The sequence below is a fragment of the Maylandia zebra genome, linkage group LG11, assembly GCF_041146795.1.
Source record: "Maylandia zebra isolate NMK-2024a linkage group LG11, Mzebra_GT3a, whole genome shotgun sequence".
Lineage (NCBI taxonomy): Eukaryota > Metazoa > Chordata > Actinopteri > Cichliformes > Cichlidae > Maylandia > Maylandia zebra.
In genome coordinates, this window is record NC_135177.1 from 11,010,227 (window position 1) to 11,029,467 (window position 19,241).

The following is a 19,241-nucleotide window of genomic DNA, read 5'->3' on the forward strand; positions in this document are numbered from 1 at the left end:
AATAAAGAACATCTGTACTTTTGCCACTTCTGTCTACTACTCAGCCACTGACAGCACTTCAGCATGTCTTAAATACTCTTGAAACTGAGGAAGAATCAAGAACAATGTAAACGTCCTCCTTTTATGAGATGGTTAGCATGAGGGTCTGTGCAGACCTCCTTTTGCTCTACAGGTCCATATTGCCCTGCCCATACAGATGGTGCTCTCAAGAACCTAAATATCTGCTCTGGCTGGAGGTGTGGCTGAATCATTTGCCACCTGGGTTCAGTTACTACACCTGTTTCCCATCTTCAAATTACCACTGTGGATTTGAGGACCAGTTCTTACCTCAATTTTGCTGTCATACCTGCTAGTTGTCATTTACCGCCTTGTGTTCCCATGGATAGATGGCAATGTCATGAATATATAGTACCTGCTAGTATTTTATATTTTATTATTATCATTATTAGTAGTAGTAGTTTTCAGTTTATCCAGCTATAATGTGTAGAAGTTAATTAATACCAGTGATAGTGCTATTGATCACTACTTTCTTATGGACAGCAATGGATGATGATCTAGTTTCTTCATGAGCAAAAGCTGTTTGGTGCAAGTTTCAGGTCTGTGGTGAAATTGCTTAATGAACAGGACTTCTCTACATGCCTGAGAAAATAACCTTGAAGGCAAACTAGCCAAATTTAAATATTTAAAGATACATATTCTGATTCCCAGAACTTCTTCATTATGCTCAGTGTCCCATACATATTTATATATACACTCAGGGTAAGAATAAAGTGTACCCATTGTCGATTCTAAGATTTTACATATCTGGAATCATAAAAAGATCATCTGTCCTTTAGCAGGGTCTAAAATTGCATAATAACAATACATAACAACGGCATCATTTATTTAACAAAAACTAAGCTAAAATGCAAAATTATTGCATGAAAAACTGAGGTGCTTAGCTTTCACATGCTGTTTTTGCATTTTGACTTAGATTTTTTAAATAAATAATGACACATTGTAAAATGTCATGTACTCTCGTGATCTATTTCCTCATTTAAATGAATTGAATAATTTTAAAACATGCTAAGCTTTGATAAAACTATGATATATGATGCCTTAGAAATGAGGACAGATGCACTGAACACTAATGAAACATTTATTTTAAAACAACAACATTTGGGAATCTTTAACAAATGCAGAATGTAGAATGTTACATTAGTGCTTCCCATCATTAGTACACATCAATTAGCAAACTGTAAGTAACTAAGTAAAGTCTAATAAACAATGAAATTGCAGTGAATTAATCATCTTTTCATTCTGAATGACAAATCAACCCTTACAGTGTCATTTAATAACCAGGAAGTTAAACTTTTGATTTCTTTTGAGAGATCGTGCTTTTTAATCATCAATTGTACCCAAATGTTTGTCTTGGTGGATAAGGAATATTATGTTTCTGTGGACTGCCTCTGAAACCATTTGTCTAACGCACTTGTTACAGTAATGAACACCACAGAGTCTGGGTCACGCTGACCAATCTTGAAAGAGCTCAATTATCGGTGCTTTTCACAACATGCGGGCTGTGTTTATGTTTTTCAGTTTAGTGGTTATCTGTTTAGTTAGAATAAATCACTTGAATACAGACATGCCTGGAGGGTAGATGGCTAAAATGTCTCTTTTGGAATACCGAAGACAACGTTATGAGGGATCAATAAACCTTCTGGTTTTTGTACACAAAATTGTTCGAGTGGAACCCTGACATTTGTGCTCCTAATGATCATACCAGATTACATCATTTTTATTTAATATTAAAGTAATAGCTTCACTGATCAGCAGTTACTTAAAAAAATTATTTAGGTGCTAACTTCTATAAAGCCATCACAGTGCCATAAAGAAAGGAAAAGAAAGTATTATCGTTATTGTTGTTGCTGTTGGTTAAAAGAGAAAACAATGAGGTATATTTAAATTGAATTAATTATACTTTATTTGACAGTACAAAACAAAATTATACAGTTGTAAACACCACAAGGCACAGTACAGCAGCACAGGCATACAATTTGGGACATAGTGTTACATGTACCATAAGGAGTGATAACAAGTCATTATTGACCTGTTTGGGAAGGATTACTTGTTTTCTGATTAAACAGAAAGAGTTTGCAAGAGGAAGAAAATGTATGTAAATCTTATATGAATATATGTGCGTTTGTGTGTTTGCAGTTATTTAATATCATACAGTACAATACAAGGCTCTCTACATTACATTTACTTACACAGATATACCAGTTTGTTACATTACACACTATTTATTTGCAGTTCAATAAAAAGCAGCTTTCAAACTGTCTTGAAATACTGGTTAAGACTGTGTAAACTGTGAAATTAAAGCTTTATGCTTTCTGGAGGAAATGTGACAGTCATTGTCGCCAAATCACAACCTGAAACTTTTGAGGAAGGGGTGGGGACACGATTTGTTACAATGTGTAAAGAGTTAATGATCTTCTAAGATGAGCTGTGTACAGTTTAAAAGAAAGTACATCCCTTGGCAAAATATTCTCATTAGATGACGAGATATCTGAATTTTTTTTTTAACTCACTGTGCTCTTTGGTCGATTAAATCAGCAGCGTGGCTAATGCTTTTTTTTTTTTTTGTCTATCGGTACGTTCTTTTAAACTTTAGAATTGGCATTGAGCTCATGTGACTCCAGGGCAGCTGTAATAAATGACAGTTTTATCTTCAGCGTATTTTGTGATTTTTAACCTAAAGAATTACGTTGTGATGCGAAGTGAATGAGCTCAGAGTAAAAGCTCCTTTTTACTCTCATGTCATTTTAGTTTAATGAAATATTGGAATTGGAAATAAAGTAAAAACCTGGTGAAATATGCTCTGCAGGAATCCTAACTTCATAACAGTCTTTTAACAGAAACAGCAAACAGATATATAGCGACATTAACATAATATGGACTGGGATTCAGTAAAACTTTGAGCGCTCAGCATTTCAATTATTTCTGAGCGCTGAATATTTGAAGATTTTTCACCCAGAACAATAACAACAATAAAAACATAAAGGTAATGAAAATAAAGGCCACATGCTGTTTGAACTTTATCAGCTAACTGAAAATGAAACAAACCAACATAAATAAAACGTGACATTGTTTGTGTGTAGCACCTCAACATCTTCCACAGTTGTCATGTTGACAAATGTCCATGGGCATCTAAACATACAGCATTCATTTTCTTGGAGCTTTCATTGGTCGTTATTGGGAATGGCTAATGCAAAAATATCCAAGAACATTTCTCACACTGCTACTTCGCAAGCTGCATTCAGGGACCTTTGCATTTATGGAAAAGAACAGGCTGAACACCACATGAACTGTTTAACTGAATCCCATTCACTAGCAGTAATTAAATGGTGGAGATGTCCAATGCACAGCTTCACACAAAATTAAAGAACACTACGATTTCATTGTGTGTGTGTGTGTGTGTGTGTGGTTTTTTTTCTTGGCACTTTTAAACTTCCCACCACCATTATCATTGTTTTTAAATAAACTGCTCTCCTCTTCTTTGTTCCTTGGACACTTACTGTGCATGCATTCACTCAGTGTCCATGCAGTCATCCTCTCTCTTTTTCTCTCTCGCACTCTCTCTCTTTCTTTCTTTCCCACTCTCTCTGTAGCCCTCAGACCACCAACCAGTGATGCAACTGTGGGGGGGGGGAAAAGTGCAATGCGTCAAAGAAATAAATTACAGTACTGTGCTCCCGTACAAATTACCATAAAGTATGATTGAATTAACTCTTACAGTGAACTGCCGGACCTCCCCGTTGTCTACCAGATGATGCTCTGTCTCTGGGGTGATGGCATAAGCCAATCTCTGTTCAAGGGAAAAGAGTAATTAACTCTTGTCATACACTCCACTTAATTAATCAAGAAAGAGCTCCATCATGACAAAGGCAGCTAAAGATGGAAGATTAGTATGGATAAGAATCATCTGAAAAGATTTTGGAGCTTATAGACTTACGTCGCAAAACTTTCCAGGCAGTGTGCACAGTTTGTAGATGGCATAGAGAGGCACCATGGTCATTGATGACATGGCCAGACACCACCCAAGCATGTTAGCCCATGCAGGAAACATGTAGGAGCCATAGTTTGGGGGGTTAAATGTGGCAAAGCTCACCACAACCATGAACTATGGGAAAGAGATTTATGAACACACATGACCTGAAAAACCACTGATTAAAAGGAGGTAAGATTATTGCAAGACAACACTTGTGGCTGATGTTAAAATGGAAAGCATAGTAAGAAATGAACTCAATCATTCATTCTCATGATGAGTGAATCACATGCCTTAGCCACCCCAGGAAAGATGAGAGACTAGGGAATAATAATATCCAGTAAAGTTGTTTCCTTTGTGTACGTATTTGGAAGAAGATGCTGTAGTAACAGTGTTTTGCTGCTGACATATAGTTGTGTGAGTGTACTGCAAGACATAAGCAGAGGATATGAACAATCTGATTTATACTCAGTGTGAATGTGAATCAAAAGCTAAGCAGTGAGATAATGATAGGGTTAATGTATGGGGGTTGAAAAGCTACTTTATTCATTCAGCAGGTCTGTTGATTTTTTTAGATGCAAAATTAAACATGCTTTTTTATTTCTGGTATTGAGGTCACATGTTGTCTGTGGAAAACTAAATTCTCTGTTTAAAAGTCAAACTTTGTTTGGTTATCATGATAAAAAAAACACTGATGAGAGGAGAATCAGATCAAACTACAGTCTAAGTTTTATGCATCTTTTGATTTCACATTTTTTAACTTTCACTTGCTGGGGTTTGTATAACTCACCAGGAGGAAGCAGGGACTGACAAACTTCCAGCATAGCCTCCAGTACCTGCCTGGTCGGTGGCCAATCATCTCCTCAATGTCATCGCTGAAACGGTCCACTCCTAAAACACACAGAAATACTCAATATTACCATGACATGGTTAAAGAAAAGCAGAGTTACAGTACTGTATATTAGCTTGGAGCATAAGAAGAACAATCTCTCTGTCTTTCTCTCTGCACAATTCCAAGAGAAATTTTGGTATGAGCATTATCAACGCAGGGTGTGTGTTCATGCTCCATGTGTATACATTTAAATTGAAAGTTAAGTCTAATACAAAAAAAACTGTAATACCAGAGGTTATCAGGTATCAGTAAAAATAGCAAAAATACAGCATACCATTAAACTATTTGCATTAACCAACGTCATTCTGCAACGCTAACCATTATGAGCTGCTGCACCATTTTTCACCTTTGTCATGATTTTGCTTCTCTTATTCCTTGGCTGTATTTTGCCTTTTTGCCTTCCTGTCCTGAAGGCATCTCTCACCGCAGAGGAATAGATCCGGAACGACTGCCAGGTATTCCGCACTGCTAGATGTACTTATGCAGTGGAGTGCAGATCAAAAGACCACAGTGGCCGGGGTCAAGCATTTCTGTCAGCAGTCAAGAGTATTGGGGGGAAAAGAGCCAGAAAAAGGCCCCCTAAAGCCTTAGGCTTGATTTATCTGACTTGCCAAGGTCAGGACCCACCAAAGTGGGGCAATATGTTGACCTCATTGCCTGGGGCCTGCTTAGTATTTAGTCCTTTATGCACCTCTTCATAGTCATACTTATTAGACATTAGACAAGAAACTCAGTCTCTGACCTTTAAATTGTTTTTCTGTCTGCTGGTGTTTCCGGATAGGGTCTAGAATTTCCACTCAATTATTGTTTTTTGTTTTTTTTAATTTGCTTGTTTTTCTTTTAAGCTGTTATTGCTGTCGGTGAAAATCCATGAAAAAAAATCAAACACACATAGACTTACCCCTTCCCTCTGGGGGGGGGGGGGGGGGGGGGGGGGACCCAGATGGCTATCATTACTGCAATTATCTACAGAACCACAAGAGGTCACTAAAGAGCACACAGGGGTCTAATATTTGTCTTCATGAGCTCCTACCAAAACTAGAGGTGTCTTTCTATACAGTGCCTCTTACCCTGTAAATATAATATTTTTTTTTTTTTATTTTCTTCCTCTGTCTGATGTCATTCACAAATAATTTAATTTGTTATTGACAAAAATTATGTTAAATGGAGTATCATAAGAATCTGGCCACATGGAGAGAGTTTGACTTGCACACAAGAGCCTGCGATCTAGATATGAGGCAGCTGATTCCTGCCGGTTCCCAAGATACAATTTTCTTTACATAGTTCTTCATCACTGCTGATTGAGCACAAAGATTCACACGGGCAATGATTAGAATTCGTCTTCATCTTGCAAGCACCACAGGTACTGTATATGCTTGTGACTTGGGTAGAGATTTGGTCAGAGAGTGAAGTGGCCAGTAGGAATGGATTGTCTGGCAGCAATATTCTTACATCTAATAGAAATATGTTGCATTGAGGCACAGATGACTTATGCGAAAAGATTTCTCATCAAACCCTTAATAAAGCATCAGCTTTGTTGGCCATGAAAAAAAATCATCCCCCTGCCTCTTTTCTTTAGTCCATCTTTCTCACCATAGAACCACGCTATACCGATGGCTTCAATAAGCACTCCAAACAGAATCGATGTTCCTGCTGCAAAGTGGTCCAGCAGAGTAAACACATACATCCCTCCCTGGAGAGGAAGAGGAGAGAAAGAAAATAATGCCTGTAAGTTTTCTACTGTTACCTTGTTTTTAGACAGTTTTGCAGATATTATGTCTGTACGTATGCAAACACTAGAGTTTAACCACAGCGCAAGGATAAATTCTAACTAGCACACTAACGTGATGTGCATGCCATTAAACACAGACTCCTCAATAAGAGACTTACATTTGTAACACAGAAGAGGGAGATGAGAAAAGTGGAAACAACAATAAAGAGGGTGAACAGCTCTCTGTGCTTGTGGAGGAATTTGAATTCATCAATTAGTCCCGTGATCACTGATTCCATGCCACCCATCTACAACAAAAAACACAGCAGTTAGAAAGAAAGAAAAAGTCAGTCCTGAGCTGTTAAGTCACTGAAGAGGCCCGTCGATGCTTGGATAGTTACTGCTCCTAGACTATATATTTGAGAGTAATGAAAAACAGTAATTTGGCACAGAAAAGGTATGCTATTTGGCTGACCAAAGGGATGTAACTGTGAGTGTCTGTGTGGATACTCACTGCACTGTCAATGCCCAGAGTCAACAGCATGATGAAGAAGATAACTGCCCAAATTGATGACCCGGGTAGTGTTGCAATGGCTTCGGGGTAAATGACAAACACTAATCCAGCGCCTAAAAGAGCACAAAAACCATGAAAAAAAGAGCAAAGGTGAACAGCAGCGCAAAACAAAATGTAGTGCTCAAACTATTTCCCCTTCTAGCAAATATAAAATAAAAGTAAAAGAGGAGATAGAACAAAAATGGATGTTGTAGATTAGCCAAAATCAACAGCCTTATAGCCTTCCCGTCAGTTTTATGACATTTTAAACTCAAAATTAAACAGTTTAAAAAGCTTTGCATAATCAACAATAAACAATCATACCGTCTCTTGCAACTTTGTCTAGAGCCACGTTGTGCTTTTGGGACATGTACCCAAGGAAGGAGAAAACCACAAAGCCAGAGAAGAAACTTGTTAAAGAGTTGATGGAGCTGGTAATGATGGCGTCCCTGGATCAATAAAAGAAGGCAGAAACACGATAGTCCATAATAAGAATGTAAAACACTTTGTCAATATATCATCAGCCAGCAAACAGTCAATATCCACATAACTGACCAGACCAGCTGTGAATCAGGGATGCACTTAAAAAAAAATTATGTACAGGCTTGACATCAGCTTAGGAAACCTTTGACTGATCTAGATCTAGATAGATTGCTCTGTCAGATTTTCAGTATCTTGCATCATGTGACAAACTAGTGAGTTGTTCTTTTCATTAAAAAAAAAAAAAAGAACAAAACAGCAATAACCTTTTTAAGGTTAAATGGTACGTTAAAAGCGAGTTTATGCTTTTATGGAATCCTCGAAGTGTTAGTTATCAGAAGCATTTTTTTAAAGGGCAAAACGGGGGAGATAAAAGCCACCTGTGGGTCGCAGATGATTTTCAAAGAGTGCAACAGTTTTGATTGGTGTAACATCTAAAGTAGTCTGCTGCGCAGCTTGGTGTCAAAGACATAGAGGGTTTCAAGGAGCTTCAAAGGTTATTGTAATTCACCTGCTTATGTTGCATGTGTGCTTGCAGAATCAGCTTCCCCACCTCCGTGTGCCTCCGTGAATTCCCACCTGCCTCTCCCCGTGTATCCGTACCTGTAACAGTTGTTGCTGAATTTGTTGTAGCTGGAAAAGGCAATTAGCACACCAAACCCCACTCCCAGCGAGAAACAGATCTGCGTTGCTGCCTCAATCCAGACCTGGGGAGAGAAAGAACAAGCGCACTTGTGTGAAGCGGCAAACAAAAGGCACAGGAGAGGAAAAAAGCCATTATTAGAGATAATTGCAGGAAACTCATTCAACAGCAGCAGATGAAAGACGCTTGTGAATACGGGGGGTAATTTTGCAAATTACTGCTCCATGCATCTATCTAATCTAATTCTCCAATTGCTCCCGTGCATCTCTCAATCTCTGTCCTTGCTTTCGCTATCATAAATGAATCCTTTAGTCACGCATGTGGATTTATTGGGACCCTCAACACCTAGTGTTAAGTTAAATTAGATATTTATATTGTGATAGGAGGTTTCATGGATAAGAAAAATATTTGAAATGAGTGACACAAGTAGTTTTCTCAAATTTCTTTATTGCCTCCAGGGAAGGTAGCAATTAAAACAATGCTGTGTTTACTTGCACTAAAATAATTCCACATTCAGGCTTTTGGCACAATAAAATTAAAGGGTTAATTTAACAGTAGACATAGAGGATAGCAATAGTAGAGCCCAATGCTCTTGTTATGCTTCTTGTTTGTTAAGCAAATAAAACTTCATTATGCTTTTTTTCTGTTATCGCTGTTTCAGGTTCTCTTAATCTGTGGACTTGAGCTCAGAATTTTATGTGTCAACATTTTTTGTGTGTGAGCAGGTCTGTTGTCTAAATCACTCTTTGTGGAACCATAATTAAACTAAACTAGACTAAAATAAAATAAACTAAGATAAAACACAGATTTAGACTTTCTTTTATTGATGGCCACTTCCATCTTTTATATACAGCCTGTATTTTCTACCCTTTTTTCTGAGTTGTTGTTTTGTTTTTTTCTGTTTTGGTTATTTATCTCAGAAAATCCATAACTATGCCAACAAATCTACAGCTATAAAATACTTTCTTGGATTATGTTATATCACATTTTGGGTTGATAAGAATATCATTCATCAAGATCTAGGACTTTAAATGCTAAATTTATCAGCGTTAGTTGTTGCAGTATGTGTTGGTTTTGACCTATACACTGGCTTTGCATTGGATGTCAAGCAACAGGTACAAGTTACAATTCCCTGCCATGAGAACTCCTGTTAAGCACAGTAGTATGATATGTTAAAAAAATTGTTGTAGTTGTGCATTCTTCATTTTTTAGTATTGGAGTCTCTTTACATGCAAGTGTAAAAATTAAATACAGGAAATACAAGTGAAAATGTAAATAAAGCCACAGTATTTCCCCTCATACTATATCTTCTTCTTGTGGAACACTGTCACTCTCACTTCACTTGTGTCTCCTCTTTCTTCTTTTGGCGCTCACCTTGGCATCACAGAGTCTTAGGAAGTCCACGGAGAGGTAGGCCTTAATGCCATCAATGGCTCCAGGCAGGGTGACTCCGCGGAGCAGCAGCACAGTTAAGACCACATAGGGCATTGTGGCTGTGATCCACACAACCTGAAAGAGTCACACAAGGTACACACACACACTCACATGATACACACAAGAAAAAGATACATGCATGCAGAACAATCATGCATTTAAAGATGGTGCTGCATTTGACTGCTATGCTGTTAAAGTCACTGTGCACCATGACTCACTTAGATTTTTAGTTTTGCAAATATAACAGTAATTAATGTCTGCTATCTTATATGTTACCTTGCCAGAAGTCTTGACTCCCTTCCAGAGACTGAAGTAGAGCAGAACAATAACCACAGCTAGACAGGAAGTCAGCTGCCAACGTGGACGACCCAGGTTATCAATGCCGTTACTGTCCTGGATATGGAGTACTGCCCTTCTGAGAAAGGAGAACATTCAAGCAAGAGGCATGGTGACTCCTAAATCACCATTTAGTGTACACTGACTGTCTTGTATGTATGAGCACATTCAAATTTAGAAAGACTTCGCTTAACAGAGGTGTGAAGAGACAGGATGAGCTCAAGAATACTGGCCTAAAAAGCTGTCACCAGAATTTCATGTCACACATTGTTGACACCAATCCATCGTCTGCACTGGGCTTAACATTGTAGCTAATTTCTGAGTTTTTTAGTTACCATAGTTACTGCACTAAATCCAAAGGGTTCCCTTTTTTTCTGACGAGAGCTTAGCGTCTTAAAAAAAAGAATAAAAAGAACATATGCAACAGAAGGTAAAGCAACACCTCTGTTGACTTCTCTCCAGACATTTAAAAAGAAAAAAAATAACCTATTTTATTATTTCTGTCATGAAAATGTATCAACACCAATTAAATATATGTTTAAATATGTTCCATATGAACTACAGGACGTAAAATACCATTACTAAAACACACACATCTAAAGTACATACAGTACTGTATGTACTGAGTAGGATATTCAGGGTTCACTGATTCCAGATGTAATCATAATAACTGCTGCAATCAAGATAAAAATGACTAAAGTTCATTATAATATTATTATTCATATCAGAAACTGAAGTATAAACTAGGCTCCAGATACCCTTCATAAGATTGGCTTTACATCCAGTCCCTGTTTCTGAAAGATGATACTTGAGCTTCACCTAAAGGGAGATTTGAGACCTCAGGCTGTCTGACCAGATGCTGCACCAATTGTCGCTACATCTGTTGCAAGTGCTGAAAATAATGCATTATAATGAATTACATTATCACAAATGGCAGCTAAGATGGGAAAACTGCCTAAAGGTGACAACGTTCAAAGTCTACTTTATTCTAGATAGTTACCAAGCATGTGTCACGTTAAAGACTAAATTCAGTGGACATTGTTTTTGCCTTGATCCATAAATTTAGAGGCAGCCTAACAGATGAGACTAAATAAGATCAGCCAATTTTCAGCTGATATAGTCAAATTGTCTGCAGGTGGTTGTGCATAAATAGCCCACTGCCATTTTATCTAACGTGGATGAAATACTGCATCTGTCACAGCAGAACAACCCCTTTCACTTGCTGAAATAGGAGACACCTGGTCAGCTTCATAAAGGAAGGCAATATTGGCTAAATGCAGCCAAACTGTGCATTTCTGATTCTCTGTTATAATATATCTCAGCTATTTAGGCTGCAAAGGCATTCCATTACTGCACTCCAACCAAACACATCATACCTCATGCAGTAGACATGTGCAGGACTATCTAAGCAACCTTTTTTACTCCTTACAAATAGTGTGCTAAAGCTGAAGATCAGGCCAACTTACTCAAAATACTCCTGAGCCGGGGTGGCTTTGTAAATGTCACTGACTGAGCCGTTGTCAGCCCAGTCGGAGCAGTTTGGACTGTTCCACGTGTTGTTGCAATGAACCCACGGTAGCTCGCCGGTGAAAGAGGAGAAGAGGTAGAACATTGCCCATGAGATGATGACGTTATAGTAGAAACCAACATAGAGGGAGATGAGGATCACTGTAAAGCCTACACCTGTTGAGGGAAACATAAGTTATGAATATCATAGACACTAAGGATACAATACTGAAGAATATTACTACTAATACTAATAATATTACTGTCTTTCTCGTGACCAGACATAACATATTGTTAGTGCACACCATAAAGCACACTGTGAGTATACAGTAGCCAGAGTAGCCAGTGCTACATGCCTGCAGTCTCACAAAAAAAGAAACAACCTTCAAACGCTGCCTCTTTATGCCTTAATTATCAATCCATCTACCCTTTCTGTAAATCAGAAACAATGTCCACTCTTCTAAGGCTGTATTTAAATGTTAACCTTTGCTAGGAAGCATAACTGCAACTGTGCCTTATTGATTTCTTTGTAATGTGGATGTGATATTTGTCCAGGGAGCCACGTCTCTTATTAGCGCCACATGCGGCCGTGCTATCTCTCAATCTCCCTTCACCAACCCTTTCCAAGTCCTTTTTTCTTCAAATGGATTGATCCTGGGAGGAAACCAGCTTTTTGATCAGAATAATTACTGTCAATACGGGCATGTGTACGTGTATTTGAATAATTACTGTTATCCCCCTGCTGAGAGACAGAGAGAGAGTGAAGCGTGTGATTAGAACGTCAACGTACTCTGTGTGGTCCCTGACAGACGGCACATGCTCCAAGGAACACACATAGACGAAAAACACGAAGCAACACGTACACACTGCGGGCCACCTTCAGACCAACAAGGGCACGATGCCACACAAGACAGCCTTATGGCTTCTCACTGTGGAGCAACAGATGGTCTGCTGTTATCAGAGGTAACTTCTTCTAAAAAATCAAAGGGAATTCAGAGAAAGCGACGGATGAATGCACACAAATTAAAGCTTGTTTAAAAAGCGTAAAAAACAGAGCCAAGTAAAGTGTATCATTATATTTTCAACTCATGACTTTGCTTAGAAACGTGAGTCGGACTTCATGTTTGTTTCTCCATTAGTGTATGTTTGGATGGCATTTCTCCTGAACTGCGCTTTGCTTAACGGTGTGTTGAAAAGTACCCAGAACAAGCATCAGCCAGTGTTACCTGCCACTGGGTGACACAAAAGGATGCGGACAATCAGAATAAAAGTCTAAAAGCCCAATTTTCATTTGCTTTCCATGTGAGTGCCAGCAGAACCTGATGTTCCGGGAGGGATAAACAATGCCTGTCGCTGCTCAGCTCAGAGACAAGCAGACAAAAGAGACTGGCATGTGGACAGGCAGGCATGTGGGCAGGCAAGCAGACAGAAAGACACGTAGGGATTAAAGGGAGAATGTTAGCAGACAGACAGCCATGTAGGCAGATGGACATACAGAAAAATGTAACTCGTCCCATGATACATTTATTATATTCCTAAGAGGGTGTGCGTATATCCTCGAGTGTTTGCATATGTGAGCAAGGGTCTGTCACATTGGATTTTACCTTCATACATTTTACTTTCCTACCTTTAAATATGGGACATATCTTCCAGACTCCTGCTGCCCCCTCTCTGTTATACTGACCCAGAGCCAGCTCCATGTAGAAGAGTGGCATGCCTGCTATCACCATGAAAAACAGGTACGGCACCAGAAATGCACCTACACACACACACACACACACACACACACACACACACACACACACACACACACAATTTTAAAAATAAATACATTTATTTACTTATGTCTTGCAGACATGTTCACACATGTAAATTCAAAGAACAGCATCAGTTTAGTGCCAGTTTACAGGATCATATGCAGTGTCAACGCAGATTATGAAAATGTAGTATTTAGTATTTTTACATTTTTCTTTCTATGTCAAACTGCCACTGTACGATAGACAGCCCTCTTTACTCCAATAATTGACTATTCTAATAAAATGAAAACACAATTTTCAAAAGAGGGGGCTCATATATAAAAGTGTAGTTTGTCTTTGAAGATAAAGTTTATGCCTCTGACAGAACTTTTGTCATATTTCCTTACATACATATTAGACTTAGCGACGTGAAAGGCTGTGTGTTAGCCTTGACCATAGCTGCAGCATCATTTACAGCTCTTAAACATAATGAGAGCTCTATGTTAAACAGCCATAATTAGTGACACTGATTGTTAGAGCTAATCTATTCAGAACAGCTGTGGTGGTTTTTCCCCTATTTTGATCTCTGTAAAGGATTGAAATAAGACGAAAACAACGGCCATCATACACACAGATCTGAAGCACACACAAACATGTGCATGTAGTACATGCATGCATAAAGTACTCTAGCCTGTAACTAATTCCTCCTTTTCTCTGCCTTCTTCTCTCTCTGTTTCATTATTTTTCTTATTTGCCTTTGCTCAACACAGTCACCATGTTTATGCCCTCCTACCCCTCTCAATGTGGCAGACTAATCCCCTGGACTGGGGCAAAAGAAAGAAAGAAAGAAAGAAAGAAAGAAAGAAAGAAAGAAAGAAAGAAAGAAAGAAAGAAAGAAAGAAAGAAAGAAAGACACAGTTTCCTCACATCAGTCTCTTCATCAATCTCACCTCCTCCATTTTTGTAGCAGAGATAAGGGAACCTCCAGACATTTGCCAGGTCCACAGCAAATCCAATCACGGACAGGAGGAAGTCAATTTTCTTTCCCCAGGTCTCCCTCTCTTCCTCCCCACTGGGGTTAGTCTGAGTCGGAGTTGGAGTCACTAAGGTGGTCGATGTGAACTGAACCCCATTCTGTTCCTTTACAAGTATCAGCTCCACCTGAAGGGTCACCAAGTTTAAAATCAATCATGCATAATGCAGAATGGAATATTACAAACACATTCACCTTAAGAAATGTTATTCATGGTGATGTATTAAAAATGTACTGTAAAATACTATTATTTGTACTATTTTTACCATTTTTGTCATTCTTTAAAAAAAGCATCATATTTGTATAATGCTGATCTTTAGCACTTTATAGTTTAGTACAATATAATGAGTCACACAGATGAGAGAGCAAATGCAGTCATTTCATAAATTGAGACCTTTGCACAGTAACAGCCTTGTGTGTCTTAGATCTGTACCGACCTCTTTTGGACCCATCGTGTTGGAGGTGGGTTTTTCTGGGGCTACAACTGAGGACATCACGGTGCAAAATGGTAATAGTTGAAATCTCGGTAGGTAAAGCTGACAAGTCTTGAGCACAAAATGAGACAGAAAAAAATGAGTTTGTTTTTTTTTATTCCGTTTGTGAAGAATAAGGTTTTTGATTCAAGTATAAAAATCATCAAAAGGATCACTGGGATGAAAATTAAGGATTAAGAACAATATGAGATGCTTTTAAACACTGAAACTGTAGCAAAGATATACATATTTTTAAAAAAAATTAAATGTGGCATAAGAGAGAGAAAGAGAAAACACAACAGAGTCATTTGATTCAGACTGAGGGTAACAAGAAGGGATGGGGGAGCATGTCTACAAGGTCATCACAGCATGCTCGTTTTATTTCACAAGTGCTGATAACCATTTTACTTGCAGAATGGCCTAGTATGTTGATGATGCACACTATCTACCAACATGTTGTACTCCAGATTTAATTTTGGTTTAAAATTATGTCACAAAAATACTTTTTATGTGAAAGTGTATGTGTTTTTTTGTTTTTGTTTTTCTCTAAATCTTTTCAAAAGGATCACATCAAATTATTGTAATTAAATTGCAATTAATTAATTTTTCTTTTTTACTAACAACACAGGATATAATGGATATATAATGCTATTAATACAGGGAAATACAGAGTTACAAAGCACAAAACATTTTAAACTACAAAATGATATTCTTACCTTTTAGAAATAATAGCTGAACTCCGATGTCAGTTTGGATTCAATTCCAGTGCTGATGTTCTCTAGTGTGCTGTAAACTGATGCTGATCATATTTACGCAGACCTTCCTTGATAAGTTAGACTCAAAGCAAGAGATGTTAAGCACAAACAGAAGGGGGAAAAAAGATGATAATTAAGAGAGAAAAAGATGAGGAACTGGCAATCTATGAGTTATAGAAAGCCCTCCCACCCTCCTTGGCTCCACTGACAGACACACAGAGCCCCGAGCACCCTGTGGGTTTGTATGGAGATCTGTCTGCGGGACCACTCTTGAAATATGAGAAACAATCAACAACACCCCCCCATCACCGTCACTCTCCTCCCTCCCTCCTCGATCAAGCTTCATGTCTTCCTCCTCCTCTCTCACCCATCATATATCCATGTAAGTGTGAGGGGATAAAAAGCAAATACAATATTGCAACACTTATTCCCAGATGCATGCAGTTTCAGCATCGTTATCATCCTCTTGATTCAGATACATTATAGCTGTATAACATAAGCACCTAATCTTTTCTGGCCCACGGATAAGACAGCAGTGAGAGCTTAAAGCTTAAAGATTTCTAAAATAAAGTGCAATAAAATTTTTAAAAAACATAAATAAATTTAAATAATAATTTTATTAATTACATTGAAAAGCCTTAATTTTGCATCTAACCTACAGCTGTATTGGTAAATGGACTGATTCTTATATAGCGCTTTCCTACTCTCCCAGAGAACTCAAAGCACTTTATACGACATGCCACATTCACCATTTCACACTTTTATTCTTTCTATCCACTATTCACACCTTCATACTCCAATGGATGCATAGTTAGTATCTTGCCCAAGGATATTTGGCATGCAGACTGAAGGAAACAGGGATCAAACCACCAACCTTCCAATCAGTAGATGACCTGCTCTACCTCCTGAGCTACAGCCACCCTTTATATAAGGTAGAGTGGATTTGGTGAAAGCTGTTCATAGACTTTCTTGGTTTTATGTTCAGGGAACTCACCTTTAACAGCAATACAGTTGGCAGCAATTCATTGCAATCTCAATACCCAAAGTAATAAGGTGATAGAAGAAAGACGGTGGTAGAAAAAAGAGAAAACCATACAGCTCCTTCAACCTCCAAAATAAAACTATTCAGTAAATTAATTTGCAGTGGGTCTGAGGCATTATCACCAATATATGATTTGCATAAGCTGCCATAACAAGAACAATTTTAATATATAATTAGAAAAAATGTATTTTAATTTGTCTTAAAAAATGTCTAAAAAACCAAAATAAATACGCAAAAGGGTTGGCTTGGCCGAATCAGCATGAACACAGAATACCATTATGCAACAAACTGCAATGATTCAGTCTCTCAAAATCAAATCTCTAACTTGGTTTCACCTGAGATTCAAACTAGCTTATAACAATACCTGTCTCCTGGAGCAGCTAGCATTAGCGAAAACCCTCAAAAGAAATGAAACATTGTGAGCAGCAGCAAGAAAAGACAACCGTATCTAATAATAATATGCATCGAACCCTATCCCACTTGAAATCAGTGTCAGTCGCACAAAGAACAACACACACACAAACAAAATACTAATTGAACTAAATGAAACTTTGCTTTGGGGTTTAATAGTAAGAAGTAGAAGTAAGGTGTTCTGGGAGGTTTTAATAATTTTGCCTCTTATGTGTAAAACCCAAGGTTAACATCAAAGGTCTTTCTTAGTTGATCCCCCCCCCCCCTTCTACCTTTAAAACGATCTCAGTGACCAAGTGACACACCGTGTCCAAGCAAAAATGTCATTACCTGTAATGTTCAGCAGGCAAAACAGAATCAGCACTGACACTTAGACCCCTTCCATTTCAGATTTAACCACAGCAGGACCAGGGCATTGAATAACCCAATCAGCCTGCTCCCCTTGGACGGACGTATAACTCATGTTTAGAATGGCAACTTGTTGTTTGCAAGCCAATCGTGGTGATCAATTGTCCACCAACCCCAGCTCAACTGACACAATACACAACGCACACACCTTTAAAGTGCAATCATCCTTCAAGCCTCGTATCAGAAGTTGTTGGGTCGATGTAAGCCGTGCTGGAATTATGAGGTTTCCGACAGAGCTTGGACAACGATGAGTTGAACATAATCGAGTGTCTTGTTTTCATAAATGCAACAGCTGAGACCCAGAGGAGAAGGGTCACGAGGAGGAGGAGGGGAGCAAGCAGGAGCAGAAGATAGGCAAGGGTGAGGAAAGAATGGCAGAGGAGGAAGTGAAAGGCAATGCAAAAGGAAAAGAAAATGAGAAAAATGTTAAAATGGGAAGAAGTACAGTACAGTACCAGCCAGTAATACAGTATTACTGGCTGGTAACTACTACAACCTGAAACTTTCCTTTTCGTTCTAATGAGTTTTCTCCTTTGAATAAGCAGTTACATCTAGATGATGATTTGAGAGGGTTAGTAGATGCACAAGCCCGTTTTCTCCTTGTGAGTGCCGTCTGCTTGATCATGAAAGGAGGGAAAAAGAAACACAGGAGAAGGAATGAGGACAAATTCTTAACCCATTGAGTCATGAGCATAAGCACTCATTTCAGACAATAAGAACATTCCTCCCCTCCACAGACTAACCTATTTAACCTCCTGAGCATCACAGGGGGGGTTCCTGAAAGTCTAATTCAATAATAAATTATTTTTGAAACAGTTTTTTTTTTTTACTTACTTGTGTTCTCTAATTGGGAAAATGCCATTAACACTTTTCAGTTACATACAAAGCCTCTGGTAACCACAAAGGAACAATAATAACTCTTACATACAGTTATTGAGCAATTGGTTTCAACTGACTGAAGAATCTTCAGCCATGGTAATTGCTCAGGGAGTACATACACACTGAGGTTTTGTACTAAATGTTTATGCAAGCATGGTAGCATATTGTTGCTGGATGTTTTACAGAATGGCAGAGAGAATTGCCTAGTTTTGCTACACACTAGAGGTCACACTATAGAGGCCCCTAAGTAACAAGAGTGCATGGAAAATAAATTCATTGAATTACACACTTCTGGAACTAAAGGAAAAGTCAAGGGATGACCAGTATTGTTAGCATCCATCCCCTGTGAACTCTGAATGTCTGTGAGTAACCCATTATGTACATGGATAGTGTGTCACATGCACATAATTTATGTCAAAACATTTCACTGTGGCTCAAAGTGGTGGAACTGGGTGAACAGAACAGAGATTAACGTCTATAGAGAGGTGACCAAAGTATACCTGACAAAAAACAGAGCTGGAAGGAAATTAAATGGCTGAATATACTTGTGCAAATCATTTCATAAACATGACCTCAACGTATTGTGAGTCACATAATTTGCTAGATATTTAACTTAAATTGTACCATTATGGATTTCTCCTACCCCAGTCTCCGTCATGCAGCCTACTGCAGCTCAACATACTGGACTTGACTTAAAAGAAAAAAAAACAAACAAAAAAAAAAACACTGCATTTTCTCTGTGTTTCCTCAAGAGGGAGGCATTTCTGCAATAACAGGTCAAGAAAATAGATGACTGTATGAACATGTGGCCTGACTACGTTTCTATCAACCTTATAATTCATGGTTATAGATGTAAGGCATATATGGAAGATTAAAACAATTTAAGAATTGATACTGCAATTACACTTTCCTCAATATCTTT

At 38.3% G+C, this 19,241-nt stretch overlaps 1 protein-coding gene across 1 annotated transcript; it reads right to left on the reverse strand.

Moving 5' to 3' along the window:
• Positions 1-1,945: 1,945 nt before the first annotated feature.
• Positions 1,946-17,811, reverse strand: slc6a3 (solute carrier family 6 member 3). The gene is made up of 16 exons (XM_004565128.4): positions 15,541-17,811; positions 14,789-14,896; positions 14,269-14,479; positions 13,210-13,341; positions 11,543-11,759; positions 10,017-10,155; positions 9,681-9,815; positions 8,267-8,370; positions 7,508-7,632; positions 7,145-7,257; positions 6,810-6,938; positions 6,513-6,612; positions 4,818-4,918; positions 3,995-4,162; positions 3,776-3,847; positions 1,946-3,677 (listed from the first exon to the last, which is right to left on the reverse strand). The coding sequence occupies exons 2-16, from the start codon at positions 14,843-14,845 to the stop codon at positions 3,654-3,656; spliced, it is 1,827 nt and encodes a 608-aa protein (XP_004565185.1). The 5' UTR covers positions 14,846-14,896; positions 15,541-17,811; the 3' UTR covers positions 1,946-3,653.
• Positions 17,812-19,241: the final 1,430 nt, after the last annotated feature.

Coding starts and splice junctions, on each gene's coding strand:
- slc6a3 (XM_004565128.4), bottom strand. CDS start 14,845: ATGTCCTCAGTTGTAGCCCCAGAAAAACCCACCTCCAACACGATGGGT. Junction 11,760..13,209: donor GATATGTCCCATATTTAAAG/GTAGGAAAGTAA, acceptor TTCCCTCAACAG/GTGTAGGCTTTACAGTGATC. Junction 10,156..11,542: donor CCGGCTCAGGAGTATTTTGA/GTAAGTTGGCCT, acceptor CTCCTTTCTCAG/AAGGGCAGTACTCCATATCC.